We start from the raw sequence: 23,229 nt of genomic DNA on the forward strand, positions 1-23,229 counted from the left end.
AGATGCGGGTTCAACCTCTCGGTTGGGAAGATTCCCCTGGAGAAGGAAATGGCAACCCATTCCAGCATTCTTGCCTGGGAAATTCCATGAAGAGAGGAGCCTGGTGGGCTAGACTCTGTGGGGTCACAAAGAGTGACAAAACTTAGTGCTCAGTCACAAAACTTAGTGACTGAGCACACACATTCCTACTTCTACAATTACTATTCACCTTCAGGGAAAAAAAACCCTTACCTCATAAAATTATTGAAATGTATATTCAATACATTTGAAGAAGGTTTTTCCTTGATTTGCTAAGTTCAGTTCAGTTGCTCAGTCATGTCCAACTCTTTCTGACCCCATGAACCACAGGACACCAGGCCTCCCTGTCCATCACCAATACCTGGAGTTTACTCAAACTCATGTCCATTGAGTCGCTGATGCCATCCAACCATTTCATCCTCTGTCGTTCCCTTCTCCTCCTGCCCTCAATCTTTCCCAGCATCAGGGTCTTTTCAAATGAGTCAGCTCTTCGCATCAGGTGGCCAAAGGATTGGAGTTTCAGCTTCAATATCAGTCCTTCCAATGAACACTCAGGACTGATTTTCTTTAGGATGGACCGGTTGGATCTTTCTGCAGTCCAAGGGCCTTTCAAAAGTCTTCTCCAACACCACAGTTCAAAAGCAACAATTCTTCGGCACTCAGCTTTCTTTATAGTCCAACTCTCATATCCATATATAACTACTGGAAAAACCATAGCCTAAGCTAGATGGACCTTTGTTGGCAAAATAATGTCTCTGCTTTTTAATATGCTATTTAACTTTTAGTCATAACTTTCCTTCCAAGGAGTAAGCATCTTTTAATTTCATGGTTGCAGTCATCATCTGCAGTGATGTTGGAGCCCCAAAAAATAGTCTGCCACTGTTTTCTCGTCTACGTGCCATGAAGTGATGGGAACCGGATGCCATGATCTTAGTTTTCTGAATGTTGAACTTTAAGCCAACTTTTTCACTCTCCTCTTTCACTTTCATCAGGAGGCTCTTTAGTTCTTCACTTTCTGCCATAAGGGTGTATCATCTGAGTATTTGAGGTTATTGATATTTCTCCCAGCAATCTTGATTCCAGTTTGTGCTTCATCCAGTCCAGCATTTCTCATGATGTACGCTGCATAGAAGTTAAATAAGCAGGGTGACAATATACAGCCTTGACGTACTCTGTTTCCTATTTGGAACCAGTCTGTTGTTCCAAGTCCAGTTCGAACTGTTGCTTCCTGACCTGCATACAGATTTCTCAGGGGGCAGGTCAGGTGGTCTGGTATTTCCATCTCTTTCAGAATTTTCCACAGTTTATTGTGAGGCACACAGTCAAAGGCTTTGGCATGGTCAATAAAGCAAAAATAGATGTTTTTCTGGAACTCTCTTGCTTTTTTGATGATCTAGCGGATGTTGGCAATTTGATCTCTGGTTCCCCTGCCTTTTCTAAAACCAGCTTGAACGTCTGGAAGTTCACGGTTCACGTATTGCTGAAGCCTGGCTTGGAGAATTTTGAGCATTACTTTACTAGACTGTGAGATGAGTTCAATTGTGCAGTAGTTTGAGCATTCTTTGGCATCGTCTTTCTTTGCGATTAGAACAAAAACGGACCTTTTCCAGTCCTGTGGCCACTGCTGAGTTTTCCAAATTTGCTGGCATATTGAGCACAGCACTTTCACAGCATCATCTTTTAGGATTTGAAATAGCTCAACTGGAATTCCATCACCTCCACTAGCTTTGTTCGTAGTGATGCTTCCTAAGGCCCACTTGACTTCATATTCCAGGATGTCTGGCTCTAGGTGAGTGATCACATCATCATGATTATCTGGGTTGTGAAGATCTCTTTTGTACAGTTCTGTGTATTCTTGCCGCCTTTCCTTAATATCTTGTGCTTCTGTTAGGTCCATACCATTTCTGTCCTTTATCGAGCCCATCTTTGCATGAAACATTCCCTTGGTATCTCTAATTTTCTGGAAGAGACCTTGAGTCGTTCCCATTCAATTGTTTTCCTCTATTTCTTTGCACTGATCACTGAGGAAGGCTTTCTTAGCTCTCCTTGCTATTCTTTGGAACTCTGCATTCAAATGGGTATATCTTTCCTTTTCTCCTTTGCTTTTTGCTTCTCTTCTTTTCACAGCTATTTGTAAGGCCTCCTCAGACAGCCATTTTGCTTTTTTGCATTTCTTTTTCTTGGGGATGGTCTTGATTCCTGTCTCCTGTACAATGTCACAAACCTCTGTCATAGTTCATCAGGCACTCTGTCTATCAGATCTGGTCCCTTAAATCTATTTCTCACTTTCACTGTATAACTGTAAGCGATTTGATTTAGGTCATACCTGAATGGTCTAGTGGTTTTCCCTACTTTCTTCAATTTAAGTCTGAATTTGGCAATAAGGAGTTCATGATCTGAGCCACAGTCAGCTCCCAAATCAAGTCCCTTAATAGGCAAGATTATCTTTAAGAATGCAAATGAATTGAATGCAAGATAAAGCAAAAAAAAAAAAAAAAAATCTCACAAATAGAAGGCCTTTTATTTATGTTCACTTACTCAATGGAGAATCCCCATGGACAGAGGAGCTTGGAAGGCTACAGTCCATGAGGTCTCAAAGAGTTGGACATGACTGAGCCACTAAACACACATTCAATGTTATAGAGTTGAAATGTGAAACTGAAGTCTGTGAGGTGAAAACCCAGACAACAGTTTCCCAATTCCAGTTACTAATAAGATGAATTAGCAAAACTATCCTAAGGTAAACTGTTCCTTTGATTAAATGTCAGGCCAGAAGTCAGAGTAGAAACAACTGTTCCAGAGAAATGAAAATCAGATTAAAAACTGTCCAATTCTCCTTTGTATATTAACACTACTAAAATATATTCAAAAAAACAGAGTACACATCTCTTCATTTAGTCAGTAATTCATAATTTATACAGAGAGTAAGGATGATGGTTCAGAGCAGAGACGAAATTCACTAGGGATGCTGGCTATGAACAGAAACTGGGCAACTGTACAAAGCTTGGTTTTTTCTTTCCTTATATCTCTCTTTCTACTTCTTTTTAATTCCTTTACTTTTCACACTTTCTTCTCACCACCACCAAACCAAAGCATCTGAACTAACCCTCAATGAAACCACTCCTAGATAATATATGGCTTTACAGACACAATTAGGAACAAAATGGATCTCCAATGCCTGGGTCAAAGAATAAGGACGCGTCATTTCTTCTAACAGTGTTTTTCACATTGCCACGTCCTTTTCTTCATGCAGCTACTCCCTGAATTTAGGTCCTCGTTTTTCAATCCAACAAGTTACCACATAGTACTCTTGCTTTCCATGTATCAGACTGATATAAAACAGTACCCACTTCTACCAGGTCAGCTCCCCACTCAGCAGCCTTCAGAAGAGCACATTACCGTAAAGTCTGAGGTCCAAAGCTCGAAGTGTGGCCAAGTACCTCCCCAGCCCCAGCAATCTTTACCCCCAACTCAGGAAACAGATCGATGTGCTCACTATCCCACAAGGCCCCAGCTAGTTCATTCTCTTTGCTGAACCAAGACTCCTTCCAGGCTCAAACACACATCCCTCCCCTGCCTCTCACTAACCAAGTCTTTCCACATTCCAAGTCAATTTCATTTTTTGAGGTCATGACTATTCCATCTTCTAAGTACTTGGGTTTCTCAGGTGGCACTAATGGTAAAGAACCAACCTGCCAATGCAGGATCAAGACGAGGGTTCAATCCCTGGTCACAAAGATCCTCTGGAGGGCATGGCAACCCACTCCAGTATTCTTGCATGGAGAATCCCACGGACAGAGGAGCCTCACGGGTTACAGTCCATGGAGTCAGAAAGAAGTACTTAGAATACTACTGGTGTACAGTGTCTGTTAACCAGATATATTTTATTTTAAAGTAAGAATGGGCGTTAGAAACCTGATTCCTATTTAACCTCCAAGCCTTTACTTAAACACTGCTTGCCTGTTGCTTCATACTTGAATAGGTAGCAACTTTAGATTCAGATAAATTACTGCACTCACAAGGCTAAGTATATTTTAAACTTTATTTATATGCTATTTCTCCTAAAGTCTGTGAGCACCTCAAGCTTAAGACTGGTAATTTAATTTTATCTATAAACCTAGAGAACCTGCCACAAAGGAACTGATCATTAAATAATTAACAAATATCACATCAACTGGATGGATGGGAAAGTAAATATATAAATGAAAGAAAGTGGACTAATACTTTGACTTCATTGAAGAGCAGACCTATCTTACTCATCTCTAGGTCCCCCAGAGATAACAGGGGCACTTCTGTTTACACAAAGATACAGGCTTAGTTAGGATGATGACAGCACACGTTTCCTGACTCAGCTCAGCTGTTCTGCAGAGAATTATAAATTCTTATCTGTCACTTTAATCATATGATGTGCTGTGCTGTGCTTAGTCGCTCAGTCATGTCTGACTCTTTGCAACCCCATGGATTGTAGCCCACCAGGCTCCTCTGTCCAATGGGCACTCTGCAGGCAAGAATACTGGAGTGGGTTGCCATGCCCTCCTCCAGGGGATCTTCCCAACCCAGGGATCAAACCTAGGTCTCCTGCACTGCAGGCGGATTCTTTACCATCTGAGCTACCAGGAAAGCCCAAGAATACTACAGTGGGTATCCTATCCCTTCTCCAGGGGGTCTTCCTGAGCCAGGAATCAAACCAGGGTCTCCCACATCATAGGTGGATTCTTTACCAGCTGAGCTACCAGGGAAGTCCAATCACATGATACCTTGTATTATTTAATGTCTACGTGTATAAATTCTATTTCCTGACTATGATGTCATAATCCTAGAAAGTATAAATCATATTTGTAATCATCTCTCTAAATGCTGACTATTCTATGACATAAAGTTCAATATCATAAAATTCAAAAAGTTCAGTATGCCCCACTCAGTTCAGTCGCTCAGTCGTGTCCGACTCCTTGAGACCCCATGAATCGCAGCATGCCAGGCCTCCCTGTCCATCACCAACTCCCGGAGTTCACTCAGACTCACGTCCATCGAGTTGGTGATGCCATCCAGCCATCTCATCCTCTGTCGTCCCCTTCTCCTCCTGCCCCCAATCCCTCCCAGCATCAGAGTCTTTTCCAATGAGTCAACTCTTGGCATGAGGTGGCCAAAGTATTGGAGTTTCAGCTTTAGCATCATTCCTTCCAAAGAAATCCCAGGGCTGATCTCCTTCAGAATGGACTAGTTGGATCTCTGTAGTCCAAGGGACGCTTAAGAGTCTTCTCCAACACCACAGTTCAAAAGCATCAATTCTTCAGCGCTCAGCCTTCTTCACAATCCAACTCTCACATCCATACATGACCACGGGAAAAACCATAGCCTTGACTAGACAGACCTTTGTTGGCAAAGTAATGTCTCTGTTTTTCAATATGCTATCTAGGTTGGTCATAACTTTTCTTCCAAGGAGTAAGTGTCTTTTAATTTCATGGCTGTAGTGACCATCTGCAGTGATTTTGGAGCCCCCCAAAATAAAGTCTGACACTGTTTCCCCATCCATTTCCCATGAAGTGATGGGACCAGATACCATGATCTTCGTTTTCTGAATGTTGAGCTTTTAGCCAACTTTCATGCCCTACTACATGGCTATTATTTTTTAAATCTAAGCTAAAGGGACTACATAATACATTCCTGTTAGTCTCATATTGAGGAGTATAAAAAAAAAAAAGAAAGATTTTAATATTTACAACAGTAATAACACTAATGGAAAAAAGCCATCAACAAACAAAACCCAAGGGTTATTATTAGAGAGTATACTAACAAGTTCAGAATCCTTTCAAGGTACACAAACATTTTTGAAGAATATTTAGAACCTGAAATATGAGCTCCCAATTCAGTAGACCAAACTATAAATACTGAAACACTAAGTCCAGCCACTGAAGTGCATTTTGTGTGTGTGTAGCTACTGCAGACTCACCCCAAGTTCGTCGTCATCAGAATTATCAAAGATGTTGTCTAAGTCATGAAGGGAAGGTGCCAAATCTGTCACCTGTGTGAGGCTACTGGAGCCTGCCCTGCCAGCAGCGTTGTCCTGCCGGACATCTGTGGGAAGGAGGCAAAAGGCACCGAATGAGCAGCTTCCTCAAAGGAGAAGGGGTGAGGAGAGGGCAGTGAGCAAGCCCTGCCTGCCAAATGCTTCCTTACGCTGTCAGTCAAATCGAGATACAATTAGTGCCAAATACACTTATCAGTTTTGAAAGAACTGAAAAACAAACTATGAAAATATATTACAGATGAGGTCAAATCACTGCTATTACAATCAGCACATAATGTTAAATAGAGAAGCATCTTCCTCGCATTTATTTTAGCAACAGTCCAAGTGAGGCAAATAATCAGTGTACACACCTGTTTTAGTAGAACTGAAAAGGGACATGGCATTTTTCCCTTCAGGCACCGGCGTGGAATGACCTGGTGTAGTGACATCCTTGGTACCAAATCCATCCTCTGACTGTGTAATAAATTCAGCCAAACAAAACACATGAACAGCAACCCAAAGTGTGGAATATGAGGGAGAACACAAAGAATTAGAGGGCAGAATGGAACTTGTTATGAGCACAAGTGTGATAAACCATGGTCTATGCAACCAAAGGAAATAAAAGATATGTCCTCGTCCCTGATTTTAAACTGAAACCAAAAACTCCCACACTTGCCCCTCAATCTGAGTCAATCAGGATTTTATGCCTCAACAGTACTGGTGGGGTTTGATCACAGACCTGCCATGGTGTTAAAAGCTGCCTTTAACATATTTTGAAGGCTGAATTATGCTTCAAGCTTTCTGGATCTAGATAGGTGTAAGAAGTATTCTCTTGAACTATACTGGTCTCCTTTCATTCTCTTATTTCCTCTGTTCTTAAGAATATTTCTTTAAATGGCCCAGTATTTTAGAATGCTTTAAAATTTAAGGCTAAAGACAGCAGACACCCCCAGTACTCATTATTGAGATAATGAAACCAGTAAAATTATACTGACACAGTCTTGGAGTAGTGATGATATTAATTCAGAGAAATTAGAGGTAAAGCGCTTAACACAGTAAACAGTGAGCGCCTGATAAATGGTAGATACTGTCACCAATATTCTTCCTTACATTTTGGAATAATAATTAAAAAGAAATAAGCAGGGAGCATAGGCCAGCAAGAATTAGCATATGAGAGGAAACATGCACTGTACAAGCTATAGCCTGGAAGCTGTGAGGCTTCATTTATGTTCGGCTGACTTTTGAACAAAGGTGAGCCATGACATAAAGAGGAACAATACGCTGTTCGATACAGTAGTACCAAGAGCATGAATATGGGGACAGAGCAATCAGGCAAGACTATCTCAAACATTCTGCCTCGAAGTCTTCCCACACGTGTTGTACTGACATAGACTGAAACCCACTCCTGGCTGGCCTCTCTCTCTGTTATGCGGTACCTTATTCTTTTTCAGGGAGTCTTTTTCTGTCCCTTGTTTGCATTTCTTGTTCGCAGTAAAGATGTATTTTATGTCGCCATCCTCGAAAGTATACGGGTCGTTGACTTCTCCCAAACTGTCTCCAGGTTGTTGTGACAGAGGCAATGGGTCAAGAAGGTGGAGGGGCTGCATCTGGGGCTGCTTGTCTTGCCAGACTTTAAACCGTTTGTTAGGTTGTGCTAAGAGTCTGGAAGGGGAAATGAATAACGATTTAAGCAAGAAATTGTAAAAAGACCAGACTTTTTTTTTAAGCAACATTTGTGATTTAAAAGCATTTGGAAGCTTAAACTTTAACAACAACAAAACTAAAAAATTCACCTTCAAGTGACTCTGAGAGACTATATTCACAGTTAAATAAATCTTAGTAGCCTTCGTCAAGGCCATATACTTTTGTCTCTGATTCCACTGATTTCACTTAACAACAGAGATGGGCTCTGGGGACAGACTGTCTGGGCACAAATTCCATCCATGTCATTTACTAACTGCATGACCCCAGTTTCTTTCTCAGCTATGACATTAAAGGTGGCAATATGGCTGTGGTGAAGATGACATGAGATAATCTGTATAAACTGTTTAGAGTAACAGGTTGCTCAATAACACTCTGAAGTATTACTACTAGATGCATGATATACACGTGAAAGCATGCAAAGCCTTCTAAGTGTCAACACACAAAGAAGGCACTGACTGCAATATGGAAAGTCCCATAAAGCTATATTCTTTGATTAACAAACACCAGACCAAAAATGAATTAATTCTAGTTAAGGAAATCTTACAACGAAACCTTTACAGGCCAGCAGTTAAATAATGACACATATGATAAATATCACGTTGGATAAAGCATTTGACTTTTAAACCCTTTCCAGATGCAGAGTCTAGAATGGTGAAGAAAGAGCTCTTCAATTTTGGATCTGAAGGCCCTGATTCCTGGGAACCTTGGCCTTCTGTGGGTGGTCAAGGGGTGGGGTGGAGGATCGCCTTACCTTTGCAATGCAGTGCTCTCTGAGGTTACCTCCGTTTTGGCATCGCACCTCTCACCCTGGAGCTCTGGAGGCCGGAACTCAGCATCATCAACAGATGGTAGATGGTAACTGTGCCACCACTTATCTGACGACTCTGGGTTCGAGGGCCTGATCCCACAATATAAGGCGGTCTCACTGACCTCTGCCGTGAGAGGCACTCTTTGGCCTACGAGGACGGTCCGGTCATCCAGAGCAGACAACTGCTGGAGTTCGAGCCCATTTCCATAGAGGGCTGGATTCACAGGGACAGAGGGTGGGTCCAAACTCTCTGCTTCCTGACCTCGAGGCTGAGGGCTGAGTGTTGGCGGCAGAGGGGAAATAGGGGAGTGAGGTGAATCCATAGGATTCAGATTCATTTGCTTGCTTGTATTTCTGGAAGGCACGGCCATTTGCTTATCATACTTCCTACTGCTAGCCACCTCTAAGGAGGAGTCTATCCCTGCCAAGCCTAGCTTCTGTCCCGGTGGATCTTGTTCCATGCATAACTCTTCGGCCACAGACGGCCTGTGATGAAATGGTATCAAGGGTCTCTTTTGTAGCTTGTCTCCCTTGTCCTGTCTTTCTGTTGTTTTGTGCTTAGAAGAAGCAGGAGGTGGTAAAGATGAAGATGATGATGGTCCTGCACTGAACCCTGGTTGTGATATTGTGGGAGGTCGACTGGGGCCTACCGTACGTTTTAAAAGTTTATGCCTGAAATGAGAATGAAAATGAAGTAAGTAAATACACAGGTGAATATAACTATACCATTCTAATACTACAGAAGAGATGCCTCTAACCAGGTTACACCTTTTCAAGAACATGTTATACACACTAATACATCCAAATGGACTCTAGGTGTTAAATATATTGATAATGACTAAAAACTGCAACACACTCTGATAAGAAATAATGAACCAATTGCATGCAAGTAGATAAGAGTTGAACCTTAAGAAATATTCGTTAAAATGCCTCTAACCACTACAAAAATACTAATTTGAAAATTCCCAAATCTTCCAAATTTGGTGAGGGCCTCAGACAATCTATTCACATGGTATTTTAAAACCGAGACCATTTGTCAAGAAAGGCAGCAAAATAAAGCTTCCAATCTCTATTTTACAACACCCAACTAACTCCAACAGAGAATGGTTTATAAAAGCTTAGAGTGCTGTAAATCAGGAACAAGATAACTACGCAATTCTCCCACAAAGTGTGAAACTAAGGGTCAGTTTTAAGAATATTTAATAGGATAAATATACTAAGAGCCTTATATGCTACTATTATTCAAGAAAGAAGGGATAAAAGACAACTTTAGATCTTACAGAAATGTGCTAAAATGAGACAGAAGTAAAAAGGTTGTGAGTGAATATGAAAACAAGACACACATATACAAATGCATCTGTCCCATCTAAGTAGGAGCAGCAAGTCTGCTCACAACCTAACACACTTCTTGGCAGGCATGGGTGTGAGAAACTGCTCAGTAAGGGCCTACTAGATAATGCTAAGGTTTAATCTGCACAAAAAAGTTATACAGCAGGTCAGCCAGTTCCTCCCAATATATAAATCATTCCCAGGAAAAACGTAAGCTCTCCTGCCAGTGTATCAGTAACTCTCTGAGGCCACTAGGGTGGCATTAAATTACTGTTGCACTGCACTAAACGATGCCCTAGTGGGCAGTAAAATGGATTTGTGTGGCATAATGGGATGGTTTAGTGGGACAGCAGGATGGCCACCCTGCCCCATAAGACCATTAAATAGTGTGAGGAGTGGACCATCCCATAATGGGTTCGGTAATCCTGCAGTAGATAATCTGAAAACACTCTTAGAGCCCAAGTCTTAGCTACTCTTAAAAAAAATCCTGACTTTGAAGAAGTCAGTAGCTTAAAGCTACTGTCAAAAAGGCAAAAACTGGACTTTAAATCTCCAGTACCACACTGAGAGATGAATGTCTCACCTGAAAATATCTCAATTATATCTTCCAAGGGTGCTTATTTTAAGACCTAAGCTCTGAAAGTCTTTTACATAAAACTTTTTGATGTGGATTTTCTCCAAGACCATTTAACCACACTGATCTTTTGAGATAGATATTTTATAGCAGCCTTTTCAAAGTAAGGACTTTGTGCAAAGTGGATAATCTTATAAAGTTATTTTCTTCTACTACATTTAGCAACTTAGCTACGTTGTGGAACCTTCAGAATAGGGGATACACCGGTAAGGAACAGACCATTACTGCACATCTGTGAGTGGGTATGGGACCTCCCTGAAGCCGGCAGCAGGACCATCAGGCTCACAAGGCTAACTATGTGGCAGAAGCTGGGCCAAGAGTGTAGAAACATATGGTGACTAAATGAATAAGGAAAGCAGAATGACTGTAACAGACATTTCAAAGGAAGTCAGTGTGAAACGCAATGATAAAACTGATCTAGAAAAGTAAGGAAAATAAATGATAGTTCTAGGCCGAGGAGGAGAAAACTGACAGAAATGACTGCAACAGGGTACCTGGTTTGACGTCAATATTAAGGGTATATCTTAAAAGCACTTTGCAAAATACAAGACTTGAGTACATGTGAGAAGTCAGGTGTAGAGATAAATATTTAGAAGTCAATGGAATGGAATGCATTTTTACAAATAAGATCTGAAGGGTATAAGAATTTGGTGAGGAGACAGAACAGTACTTCCAGAGGACAAAAGAAAAAGAGTTATTTATTTACACTTTAGGTAAAAATAATTCAAAGTACTGAATAAAAATGTGATAGAAATCAGTAAAAGGGTTATTTTAAAAAGTGAATAAATCTAGATTAAGAAAAAAGGCAGGAAAATATAAGAGGAACGCACAAGTGAAGTTAAATACACTAAAATTTTTATCCTATGTACTTTCTAAAGGTGGACCATAACCTGGCTGTAAGCTGTTCAGAAGTCAATATTATTAGGAAAATACCTTTTTTCCCGAATAATCACATGATTAACAATGGCCTAGAGATGAAAGCAGACCAGGCATTCAGCTGGTATACCATTCCTATCCTGGGACTAAAGAGATTCTCATCAGCTCAGAGAAAGCACCCTTAATGAGCAAAGAATATCACCGAAAACATCCTCCTTGAAAAATCAATCAAGGGTTTCAGTAGGTACTTAAAACAGCATCTCTCAACAAAAAGCTGACTACCAAGGCAGGGCTTGATAAAAGAGAATCAACTTATAGGAAAGAGGAGCGGGGACAGGAAGAACCTGTTAAAACTTTTGCCAATGTGTATAAACAAACATGTGCACTCACATGTATATGCTCGCAGAGATTCCTGGGCATCGTGACCTCCTCCCCACCCGGAAGCCAATTCATATATGCCACATTAAGAACCCCGTCGTCTCAACTAGAGAAATAGATAGCCAACTTCCAAGTACACTTATCTCAACTGACCTTTGTATAAGCATTGAGCAGTATCAAATGGAAGCAAAGCCACTCTAAGTTGCTAAGAGAATATTCAGAAAATAATTTGGGTTTCTACTCAAATATCTAAACGAATGAGCAACAATTCTTTCCTCAGAATATCTGAGGAAATATTATTTCCTCAATAATATCTGAGGCTTTCCTCAGATATTATTACCACATATCTACTTCAGTCATCAAAAAACACCAGCACCAACAAGAAAAATTTTCTCTGGAAGGTCTATTTAATCCAAGTTCTATTAATTCAAGCCAACTTGCTTGATATTTATCTCAACTTTATAATTAAGAGTAACTAAATAAACTCAATTAAATGGCAAAAGATTGTCTTGTTAAACTGATGCCTTTAGTGCTAAAGAAGTTATCCTGAAGAAATCTGTGGGAGCTATTTGTTAACAGAGTCAATTGTCTAAAAAGGCCCAATAATAAAACTGTATCCTTTACATAGAAACAAAACAAAAAAAAAACAACAGCAAGCTTTTTTTCTAGCACTGGAAGTAGAAGGTTTATAAAGAAAACAAAGCAAAATGACGTGGAAGAAGTGGTCTGAGAGACCAGGAGACAACGAACAAAATGTACTATGATTCTGTCCAATTCTATCCGATTACTGCTCTGCCTCGGCCCCTACCTACCTAGAGCAAGAACAGCTGACTCTTTGGGTTGGATCCACAAAATCCCAAGTAGCAGGATTGTTAGCAGGCTCTTCTTCAAGAGTTGGAGTGGACATTTGGCTCCTCCTAAAAAAGGTTAAAATATGTGGTTTGTATAAACATGAGATAATATTCATACCTCTGGGGAGGAAAAGGATGTTAGAAAGACATGAATACATCTTACACAGTAACAGTATCCTGCCGATAGACAGTTAAGAGCAACCCAAGGTGTAGGGTTGGGCGGCAGAGGGGAAGTCAACTACTCTGTCTGTGCACCAGAAGGAAAATCAGATTCAAAATATTTTTATTTAAGATTAATATACATTTTAACATGGGTGGCACAGATAGCAATGAAAACACTATCTGGCACTATTAGCACTATTTTTTAAAAAGTCACCTAAATTCTGGAGAGACAACCTAAATCTTTAAAAATTATCTTTTCATAGCATCTATGAATCATATACCCTCAGACAGATTATTTTTTGGTTCTGTTTGTTTTGCTTTATTTCTTTGTTAGACTGTTTAAATCACTCTGAAAACATCTACATTTACTAGCATTTAAGGGCAGCACTCCATGTATATAATGTGAACCAAAATACAAGAATCAAAGATGTCTCCTACACAATAACTGGCAGCTAAAAGACATCTATTGCTGCATAAATAGGAACACTGGGCAGTCCCCCTGCACTGTGGATCCTACTACAGCTGATGCTGCAGCTCACTGATGGCTCTGCAGGGACTTTGCTTGCTCTCCACCCTCCCCTGCCTTTCTGGGCATCTCACTTCCCCGTGCAGTGCTGCTGATAGAAGGGCTCTGATCTGTTAAGAGTTAGTGGAAAGGTTAGTGGTGATAAAAATCAAAGATGCTAAATGAAAGAAAAAGAAAATGTTAACGTGGAAATTGTTGAGGCATTGCAGACAGAAATGAAAATATCTGTACCAATAATTTTAAAAGAAAGGACCATTTTTAAGCAAACAGAGCTACCTTTTAAATTCTAGAACATGACATGATTTCCAACTGCAATTATTTTAGATTCTTTTCTACTAAATCTTTAGTAGCCTATTCTATATGTGTTAGTTGCTCAGTCGTGTCTGACTCTTTGCAACTCCATGGACTGCAGCCCGCCAGACTCCTCTGTCCATGGAATTCTCCAGGCAAGAATACTGGAGTGGGTTGCCATTCCCTTCTCCAGGGATCTTCCCAACTCAGGGATTGAGCCTTGGTCTCCTACATGACAGGCAGATTCTTTACTGTCTGAGCTACCATTCTAGAGCCACTAACTGGGAGATAAATATATAGTATGAATTTGTTAAAAACTAGGTCCGAGGTCTGAAGGACAGCTCTTAAATGTGTATATATAAAGCTTTGAAGAGTAGTCACTTAAGAACACTGACTTAACTTCTAAATGAGTCCTTTGGAATTACTGACAAAAATGTCCATATTTGTTCTGCTCCAGAGAATCAAGACTCATTGTTTACTTGTATCAGTCAAAAAGGTGGACATCTCAGTCATATCAAAACATGTGAAAATATGCTGAATACGTTTACAAATTCTTGATAGGTGAAAAAGTGTTTACTGACTACTGTTTGACATTATCATCCATGCAATTAAAATAATATCTCGTCTTAGAATCAATTCCTACTCTTTTCCAAAAATATGTTAAGGAAGGAGGGAAGGAGGTCAGAAGGGATAGACAGGAGGGAGGTGGACAAGAAAGGGAAGCTGGGTAGAGGAAGAAGAGAATTTCCCTGAATCAAGAAACAGAAGCACAGCAGCTACTAAACACTTCTCTAACTCTCATCCGTTTAGTTGAGAAATACACTGTCAATTAAAACATGGCAATGAAGGTCATTTTCCTTTGTAAATAGCGAACACTCATTAGTAGGTATACAGGGAAAAACCATACCCACAACTATTCTCCTGATATTCAGGGTGAATCTCCAAGTCAGCTGTGCTAAAAAATGTCAGATGAATACCATGACAATCTTAAGATGATAAAGAACTTCACAATTTTCCTGGACCAGCAAATTACTCTAACATCTTTGCTTTGAATTTTACCCTATTATGATCAGAAAGATGAGCTAACAATGCAACGACCCCCTCAGGGTTTGGTCACGCAATGGAGCCGTATGACTGATCTTCTTCATGTAGTAATAAAAGGCATGTCAGGTAAACCACCACCCAGACAGAAGGGAAGCACATACTTGGACTGGGTTCTGTTGAGGATGCATTCCTTCCAGACTCGATGGACCATGTGATTGTGGAGTTTTGGAGGAATCTTCCCCGATCTCTTTGGACTGTGCATAGTTAGCATCCCCCCGTCCTGGGCGCCCAGGTGGCTGACAGCACTCTGTGCACCTCCACTCTCACCTGGGAAGGAAAAGACAGTTTGGAAGGTCAGAAGTTTCTGAAAAGGCCTCCTCGTGCACAGACTGCTCAGGGGATCTTCCCGACCCAGGGATCAAACCTGGGTCTCTGGCATTGTAGCCAGGTTCTTTACCGTCTGAGCCACCAGGGCAGCCCCTCATTCATTTAACATAGACATCTGACTGCTGAAACTGATCATGGCAGCTTTGCTGCTACCCCTGACAATAACGCTGTCCACAGCTATGAGTAGATCTGCGTCAGTATAGCTTTCAGTCACGTCAATACCCACACTCACATACCCGCAATGGCATATCCATCAGAAGGTATTCCTACTCAGAGGTTTTGGAGATGACTTACACAGGAGGACTCAAACATGACACCGTTAAAGATATAAACATGCATGGATTGTCTGAGTTTTTAAATCTCAAAGCAGTAAATGAGTTTCAAGACAGAAGAAAACAGTAGAGGGAGCTTTATGCTCAAGCAGCTAAAAGGCTGTGAAGCAACTGCACACAGTGCCTGGGTAGGAGAGAAAAATCCTTAACAAGGTCAAATTTCAAATCTGCATGTGGAACTGTTCATCCTTGTGCCTGACACCACCTATGCAAGCTAATACTAAAAAAAAGAGAGACTGACTCAACATTTTATATCAGAGGATTAGAAATTCACTGGTTTCTAATATTTCCACTTAGAGTTTCCAACTGTACTTGGTATGCGATACATTTTCGGTGCCATGCATGCTAAGTCGCTCTGTCACGTCCCACTCTTGGCGACCCGATGGACTGCAGCCCACCAGGCTCCCCTGTCCACGGGATTCTCCAGGCAAGAACACTGGAGTGGGCTGCCACTTCCTCCTTCAGGGCCATTTTCTATGATGCCTACTCTAACTGTTGATAAGATTAGTTATTGGTTGTAAATATTTTACTACTTTCATCTCATACAAGACAAATAATGAAGTCAATTTTCAGTCCAGGCTCCCCTGTCCACGGGATTCTCCAGGCAAGAACACTGGAGTGGGCTGCCACTTCCTCCTTCAGGGCCATTTTCTATGATGCCTACTCTAACTGTTGATAAGATTAGTTATTGGTTGTAAATATTTTACTACTTTCATCTCATACAAGACAAATAATGAAGTCAATTTTCAGTATTAAATTCTGATTCGATTACTTTTATCTATTTGATTTCATAAACATATTGAGGGTTTTATTCCTGATAGAATTATGATGCAAAATATCTCAAATGAAATAATTTTAAAGTGCTCTGAAATCCTTCACTTTCATGTGAAAAAGAAAGAAGCAACCTAATATTACAAACTAATATTTCTTGGTATCAATGCAAAACCACCATTGTATGGAATTAACTGGTTAGTCTCAGTTCCACTTTTTTAATAAAGCAAACCCCAATGCTTACATTCTTAGGAACTGAAGCTTTCTTGTTCCCCAGAAAAGTACTGTTATAATATAAATGAGATAAATTAACAGAGACAAGAAATTTGATCTTTCACTGCTATCTTTTAATCTTAAAAGTTCTCTAACTTGGCTCACAGGACAAAATATTTCATTCTGACTTTACAATGGATTTTCAAATGCCTATTATAAAACTAGGCAAAGTAGCACAACAAACAGAAGTAGAGAGCATAGCCCTTTGACCCCAAACACTCAACAGTATAGCCAAACAGACCATCAGTCCATGGTATCATAAAGGAATTATTTATGACCAAAACAGGAGAGGTTGTGGGGAAAGCCAGCCAGACTCTTTTCTGATTGAAGGTAGGTTAATAGTTTTTCAGTAGCTTTTAATGATTTAACTAAAATGTGGGTGGTATCTTACATGGAATTAAATGAGACTTGTATTACATGTTGTTAAATGCATATTCAATGCTTCTCAAATTATCTCCATAAACAGAAGAGGCAAGCTGATCTATCTATTCACACAAGTCAGAACTCTGGCCCTCCCAGGTCCTGTGCCAATCTAGGAGACTCTTGGCCATTTTAAGAGGCAAAGTAACCCTCTTTGTCCTATGCCCAGGAAAGCATGGCAGTGTTCAACATCATTCAAGTGCAGAGTGACGAGGCTGAGCAGGATTCTCACAGATGGAGCATTAGGGGTCCTAAGCTGTAATTCGATGTTATGATGTATAAAGCTGGACAAATTAATTTTATGACAAATACATCAGTCACTCTCATTCAGTGTTTCTGTTTTAGGAAATAAGGAGACATCAAGAGATTTATTTACCCAGGGTGTAGCACAATGATATACACAGAGTAGAAATCTAAAGATCTATAGTTGTAAAAGTACACACCTGAAATCCACCAGAATAAAACATTTTTTTCTGAATTATGAATTTAAGAGTTCTGAACTAATCAAAGGTCAAGGCATCATGCCCAGAGCAGGCCTTCAATTTTAAGCTGAACACAAATTTTACTAAATACCAGGCAAAACAGTAACAAATGTAAACAAAAACTGATGACTTCTGTAGTTTGTTAAAAATCCAAACTTCCATATGAAATATGGTTAACATTTTTCAAAATATTGACAATTCTAGACTTATTAATATGTCTTCTCTATGGTGTTATTATAATTATAAAAAGACTATACAAGGGTTTTTCTGCTTTTTCAGTTTAAAAGTAGTTTTAATAAAAATCAACTGATGGCAAATCCTTTCACAAGGGATCGTCCAAATTCTCTGCTCTACTGTATTCAGAGCTGGATGTAGTACATTTTTTCACCATCTTAGCAACTACAAGGCTCTTAAAAACAAAGGCTAGGAATTTCCTGGCAGTCCAATGGTTAGGACTCTGTGCTTCCACTGCAAGGGGCACAGGTTCAATCCCTGGTGGCAGAACTAAGATTCTGTAAGCCGTGTAGGCCAGCCTAAACAACCCACCAAAACCCTAAACCCCTAAGGTTACAAGTTCATTTCTATGTCCCTCACACAATATCTGAGTTATTCCTTCCAGATAACTTAATGTGTGTGCTATGTTGCTTCAGCTGTGTCGGACTCTTTGTGACCCTACGGACTTAGCCCACCAGGCTCCCCTGTCCACGGGATTCTCCAGGCAAGAACACTGGAGTGGGTTGCCATGCCCTCCTTCAGGGGATCTTCCCAACCCAGGGATCGAACCCAAGTCTCTTACATCCCCCGGCATTGGCAGGCGGATTCTTTGCTACTAGCACCGCCTGGGAAGCTGATAACAATACTGTGTGTTAAAACTGGAGTTCTGAGCACTTCTTTGAATTCTTGTACTACTGTTTGTATATTGCTTTACTGTTTATCAAACACTGTCAGGTACATGATCTAACATGTATAACAGTCCTGGAAACTATATAGAACTTAACAGAGAAGGAAACTGGTGTTCAAAACAAGTAAGAGAATTAAATAAGGTCACTCACGTAGTAAAAACTAAAGCTAGGTTTTAAAAGGTGTGTTCAATCACAAAGTCTATACTTTCCCCCAATATGTCATTTAACCATGCACATTTACTGAATGTCACTACATGTCAAGCACTATGGCAGCAATTTTTAAATACTGCCTTATTTCATTCTCATGAAAATTACCACGTGATGAACATGTATCATGCTTGATAGTCTGTTTTCAAAGTTTAGAGGACAAGACTTCGTTTACTGATGTTCCTGCCAATATGGCCCACATTAAATACCTATAAATAATCTTACTTCAGCTCAAGTGCGATGATTATCCTTTTCTTAGTGACCATATTTTCAATTAAAACGAAGTCAACTATAACAACAACAAAGTTAATATAGAATATATACTACTCGACAAAGGAAACATCTTCCCAATTTAAATAATTTCTGAATTTTCTCAAGAAGGAAGAATCTTGAAATGGGCAAATTTTTCAAGTTAATTAATATCTGTCATTAGTGTAGACAGATTATTGAAAGGACAAAGCATTTATTCAGAGCTCTTGGATGTCAGACTATCTTTATAACAAGAAAAGAGAATTCACCCAAGACTTGTCCCTGTCTAGCAACAGCCAAGTGGACAAGCACATCAACTATTCTCTGATTTAGTATTTTTCGCCACATCTCGTCTCCTGATTGCATGTGTGTGCACGCATGCACATCAGTGTAAAAGGGTAGATGCATGTGTAGAACTGAAGAGAAACAACGAAGGTGTTTAATTGGAGTAAAGACGAATAGACACAATTAAAATTCTGAAGCACATCAATTGTTTACAATTTTCCTTCTCTATTTTGTAAAATCCCACATTAGTCTATTTCCATCTCTTCCACCAGGAATTTCTCCGTGTGTTTTCTCATCTGTTCCGTGGCAGGGGTGCTACATGACTTTCTGGGATCTCTTCCCCCCAGGATGTTCCTGGATCGTACTCACCCATGATAGCCTGTTCTGGAGAAGTGGGAGGGGTGAGAGGCATCCCGCAGTTACTTGGGTCCTTCACGCTCCCAAGCCCCTGCTGCCCAACAGTAATATGGCCCCCGGTACTGGCCACACTCTGAGGAACTGGGATGTCATTCTGAGAGATCAGCACAAAAGCTGAAGGATAAACCATCCGAACACCACCTGTGAGGAGAGCGAGCGAGAGAACAGGCCTGAGAAAAAGGTCATGCCAGACTGCCAAATTTATTATTCCAGTGGTCAGAGTCAAAGCTCACTGGTGAAAATGAGACTCTCATTAGGTACTGTCAAAAGTGATAGGTTCCATCCTTTCATAAGTTAATAGCTATTTAAACATGTGTTCCAACATTATCATAATAGCATTTGGAATACAGGGACCATTGGTGCTTCAGGCAAGATAACTACTCAGCAAATACCACTGTGTCAAGAGAATTCAAAAAGATGGGGAAATTATGGAGATTATTTTTGATGAATCTGAATGATTATCTTTTTAAATTAAGCAAGATGAAGAAGATAGAATTAAGTTCTTCAGGCAAAACATTTTCTCTTACCAACAATTACTTCTACTGCCACAGGGAAATCATCATCATATCCCAACTCTTCCTCTTCTTTCATTTCTTCTTTCTTTTTCAGCACCATTGGGTAGAAATACTGCCATTCCTCTATCAACTTACGGGTGGCTGGGTCTGACATCTTGTATGCTTGGCCTGTTAGCGTGCCGTTTAAGCCATAAGGACTTACCAGTACTGAAGCAGACAGGAGAAACATGTGTTACACATCAGAGTAATAATTTCTACTTAAGTGTAATGCTACATACACGGTAGTTTTAGGGTGAGGCATATTATCATTTGATGTATACTGCTCTTTATTTCCTAACTCCTTTTTAAGTGTAATTTAAAAAAATTTCTAATTTTAGTACTTTTTATATGCCTCTCAACTCAAATCAATTTTTGAAGGAAATCAAATGGGAGGAGATATAATTAACACCATCAGACAAGTACATCAACACACAATATATAAGCTATCTATACATAAGCTATCTACATATTACCTATCTATACATTAAAGCATATAAACATCAATTTGGTAATAGCTCATACAGTGTGAATACTGAATCTTCCATGACAGAAGACCATTCAATACATATATCCTGAAACCAGCCTGGGACTTGAATGCTCTCCCTATGATTTCCTGAGACTTCCTAATATTTGAGGTAATTTAAAAATAATACATAAATAAAACGTCTATTGGCAGAAAAGTCTTAATGTACCAAATCTGAAACATAATGTTATGTATAATTTCAGTTACAACTATTTTAGAGGTCTGCTGATTAAACAACTCTAAAATAAAATTTATTTTACGTAAAGTAAAGGACTTAAAAAGTCCTTTTCTCTTACTCTTTCACTGTTTGACCTTGATGTCATTTTCACTGAGCTAGACACAAAAATGCAGTTAACATAACACTGTATAACTCAGTTCTTATTCTCACAGTGAGTATTTCGACATTTCAAATAACACTTTTCTAGGGATAAAAGTCACTTTTCCTTAACTCTGATTTATAAAAACAAATCTCAGCATAAGCATTAACTGGGAGGTCCTTTTGGGAGACAGTTTTTTTCTTAACTGCTGGATGATACGTCACATCAATCAAGACAGAGATGGTTAAAGACATCACATATTTCGTGTTGCCTTCTGCTACTCTGTATGGATAAAAATGGAGAAATACTGATCTAAGCAACACAGCTAATCAAGGGCAATTTTCCTGTTTTAACACTTCTAAGAAATCCCCACATCAATATGATTAATTATGTTCACTATAATTGTCTATATACCAACACCTGCCCTAAGAATGTAACTTCTCTACACCAATAATGGGAAATAAGCAGGATAATGCCCCACAAAGTCTTCCATGATTCGAGATATTAGTAACAAACCAGTAATATTTAAAGTAAGTAGTCTACAGGGACCAAGTATGGCCAATATTATCTTTCCCAACTTAGAAGCTTAGTCATCTTTTCTCATGACTAGTAATTCCTTTTGTTACTTAAAGTAAATGCTTTTATTTTGCTCCACAAAATCTAAAGTCAGATGATCCTCAGCACTTTCAGAGTCAAGGAAACATAGTGTTTAAATAATCCTGACAATCCACAAAATGAGCATATTGTACAACTCAAGTGTACAGTTTGAGAACTAGGCTGTTTTGAATAATATAGCAGTTCATACATAAAACATCCCAAAAACTACAGAATAATAAAGTACACAGTTTAAAATGTGTTGCTAGATGGAGGAAAATGCAGCCAATAATCAGGACAAAATTACATGAGGTTCAATGTTCTTTTTTAGCTTAAAAAAAAAAAAAAAGGCTTAACAATCTTTAGGGCAAGAAAAAGCTGATTTCATCAAATTAACTTACAATCATTTGTATAAGACCAAAAACCAATATAAATAATATGGAGGCTAAACACTCATTTGACTATTATATAAATACTTTAGTCAATTTTATTAAAAATATTTTTTAAATTACATTTTGCGATATACTAAGGCTATTTCAACCAGGCATCTCTAGAATTGATAAGATTAAACTAAAAAAAAAAAGTTTCTATATGGTTCAATTTAATATTATAACATTTAAAAACAGTTATTTATAGAAAATTATGAATTCCAAAGACAAAACCAAAGCTTTAGAATATATAGCTAGAAAAAAGAAACATGTTATTTGGTGATATCTAGGTAATCAGTTGAGCATTCATGAAAATATGAATGTAAGTTAAATTACAACCAAATATCTACAACCCACGCAGTCTAAAATTAAAAGAAAATAAGGTATTAATAAAGAAACTACAGACTATACAACTCCAGGAATTTGATTTTGGTTAGAATTTCAAAGAGTACAAAGCTTAATAGTAACTCTCTGTTAGTCATTACAGTCCTAAAACCATAGGACAAAGAAAACAAGGAAAACCTTTAACTTATAAGATTTTTGATCTTTAGGAAATCCTCCACACTTTATTCTTCAACACACTTAAGACCATGTTGTAGCTGAGGGAAGCTTTCAGTAAAAAAATGAGCAAGCTATCATCACTTACTTGTGGTCTTCCCTTTCTTCTTCAGAAACTAACCCTTCCTGCTTAGCTCAACACGTCCATTTCAGATACTACCTCATTCCATGAAACTTCACTGGGCAAGGTGGCTATCCACCAGGTAGGGAGTGGTGGAGAGGAGGAACATCATTGTTTACTTACCTTGAAATGGTGCAGGTGAAGACTGAGCCATGTGGATATGCTCCTCATTGATCAAATAAATTGGCTGGTGTTGGGCAATCTCCACACTTGTGCATACATTACTTTCCCCGTGAAGAAAGAATGTGAACGCACAGGACAAATGCTCACTAGAAAAAGACAAAATGAGAAACTCAGCTCTACATTTTGGTGGGAAATAAATAGGTGCTAGACACAGAAACACAGACGGGACACAGCTTTAATTTATCGAGCCTGCCCTAGATGGTATTAACAAGCACAAACTTTCCATCGCTGTGGACAAATAACAATGGTAATTAAAGATGCCAGATAAATAGAAAGTTAGGTCTCACTGCAAAACTGGAAATGACTGTGTAGAACGCTTTCTGCTTCCTTTGCACAGATTCTCCAACTATAAGCTCCCAAGGACAGGAAAAGAACACGTTTTTCTACCTTCTTGTGTGTTACTATCTGAACTGGCTTTTAAGTGACTAGGAACGATGACAAAGTAGTTTTGCTTGTGTTTGGTATGACATAACAGTAAGATCAAGTTTACAATCTTATACCATTACAATAAGGTTATTAAACTTATTGATCTAAAGATAGCAATTAAGAACACTACTATATGTAAATTTCCAATATACAACTGCTAAGATAATATGTT

General features: G+C 39.2%; 1 protein-coding gene across 2 annotated transcripts in view; it reads right to left on the reverse strand.

The window, feature by feature from the left end:
• Positions 1–23,229, reverse strand: part of MED13L (mediator complex subunit 13L) — a 279,235-nt gene that overhangs the window by 40,009 nt on the left and 215,997 nt on the right. For both annotated transcript variants that reach the window (XM_070386094.1, XM_070386093.1), the window contains exons 5-13: positions 22,572–22,717; positions 19,881–20,075; positions 19,306–19,494; positions 14,790–14,955; positions 12,567–12,671; positions 8,481–9,209; positions 7,462–7,687; positions 6,397–6,499; positions 5,969–6,093 (exon numbers count right to left, since the gene is read on the reverse strand). In XM_070386094.1, the coding sequence (XP_070242195.1) occupies positions 5,969–6,093; positions 6,397–6,499; positions 7,462–7,687; positions 8,481–9,209; positions 12,567–12,671; positions 14,790–14,955; positions 19,306–19,494; positions 19,881–20,075; positions 22,572–22,717 (1,984 nt within the window). The remainder of the gene's footprint in view (positions 1–5,968; positions 6,094–6,396; positions 6,500–7,461; positions 7,688–8,480; positions 9,210–12,566; positions 12,672–14,789; positions 14,956–19,305; positions 19,495–19,880; positions 20,076–22,571; positions 22,718–23,229) is intronic.

The sequence above is a fragment of the Bos mutus genome, chromosome 17 (genome assembly GCF_027580195.1).
Source record: "Bos mutus isolate GX-2022 chromosome 17, NWIPB_WYAK_1.1, whole genome shotgun sequence".
NCBI lineage: Eukaryota > Metazoa > Chordata > Mammalia > Artiodactyla > Bovidae > Bos > Bos mutus.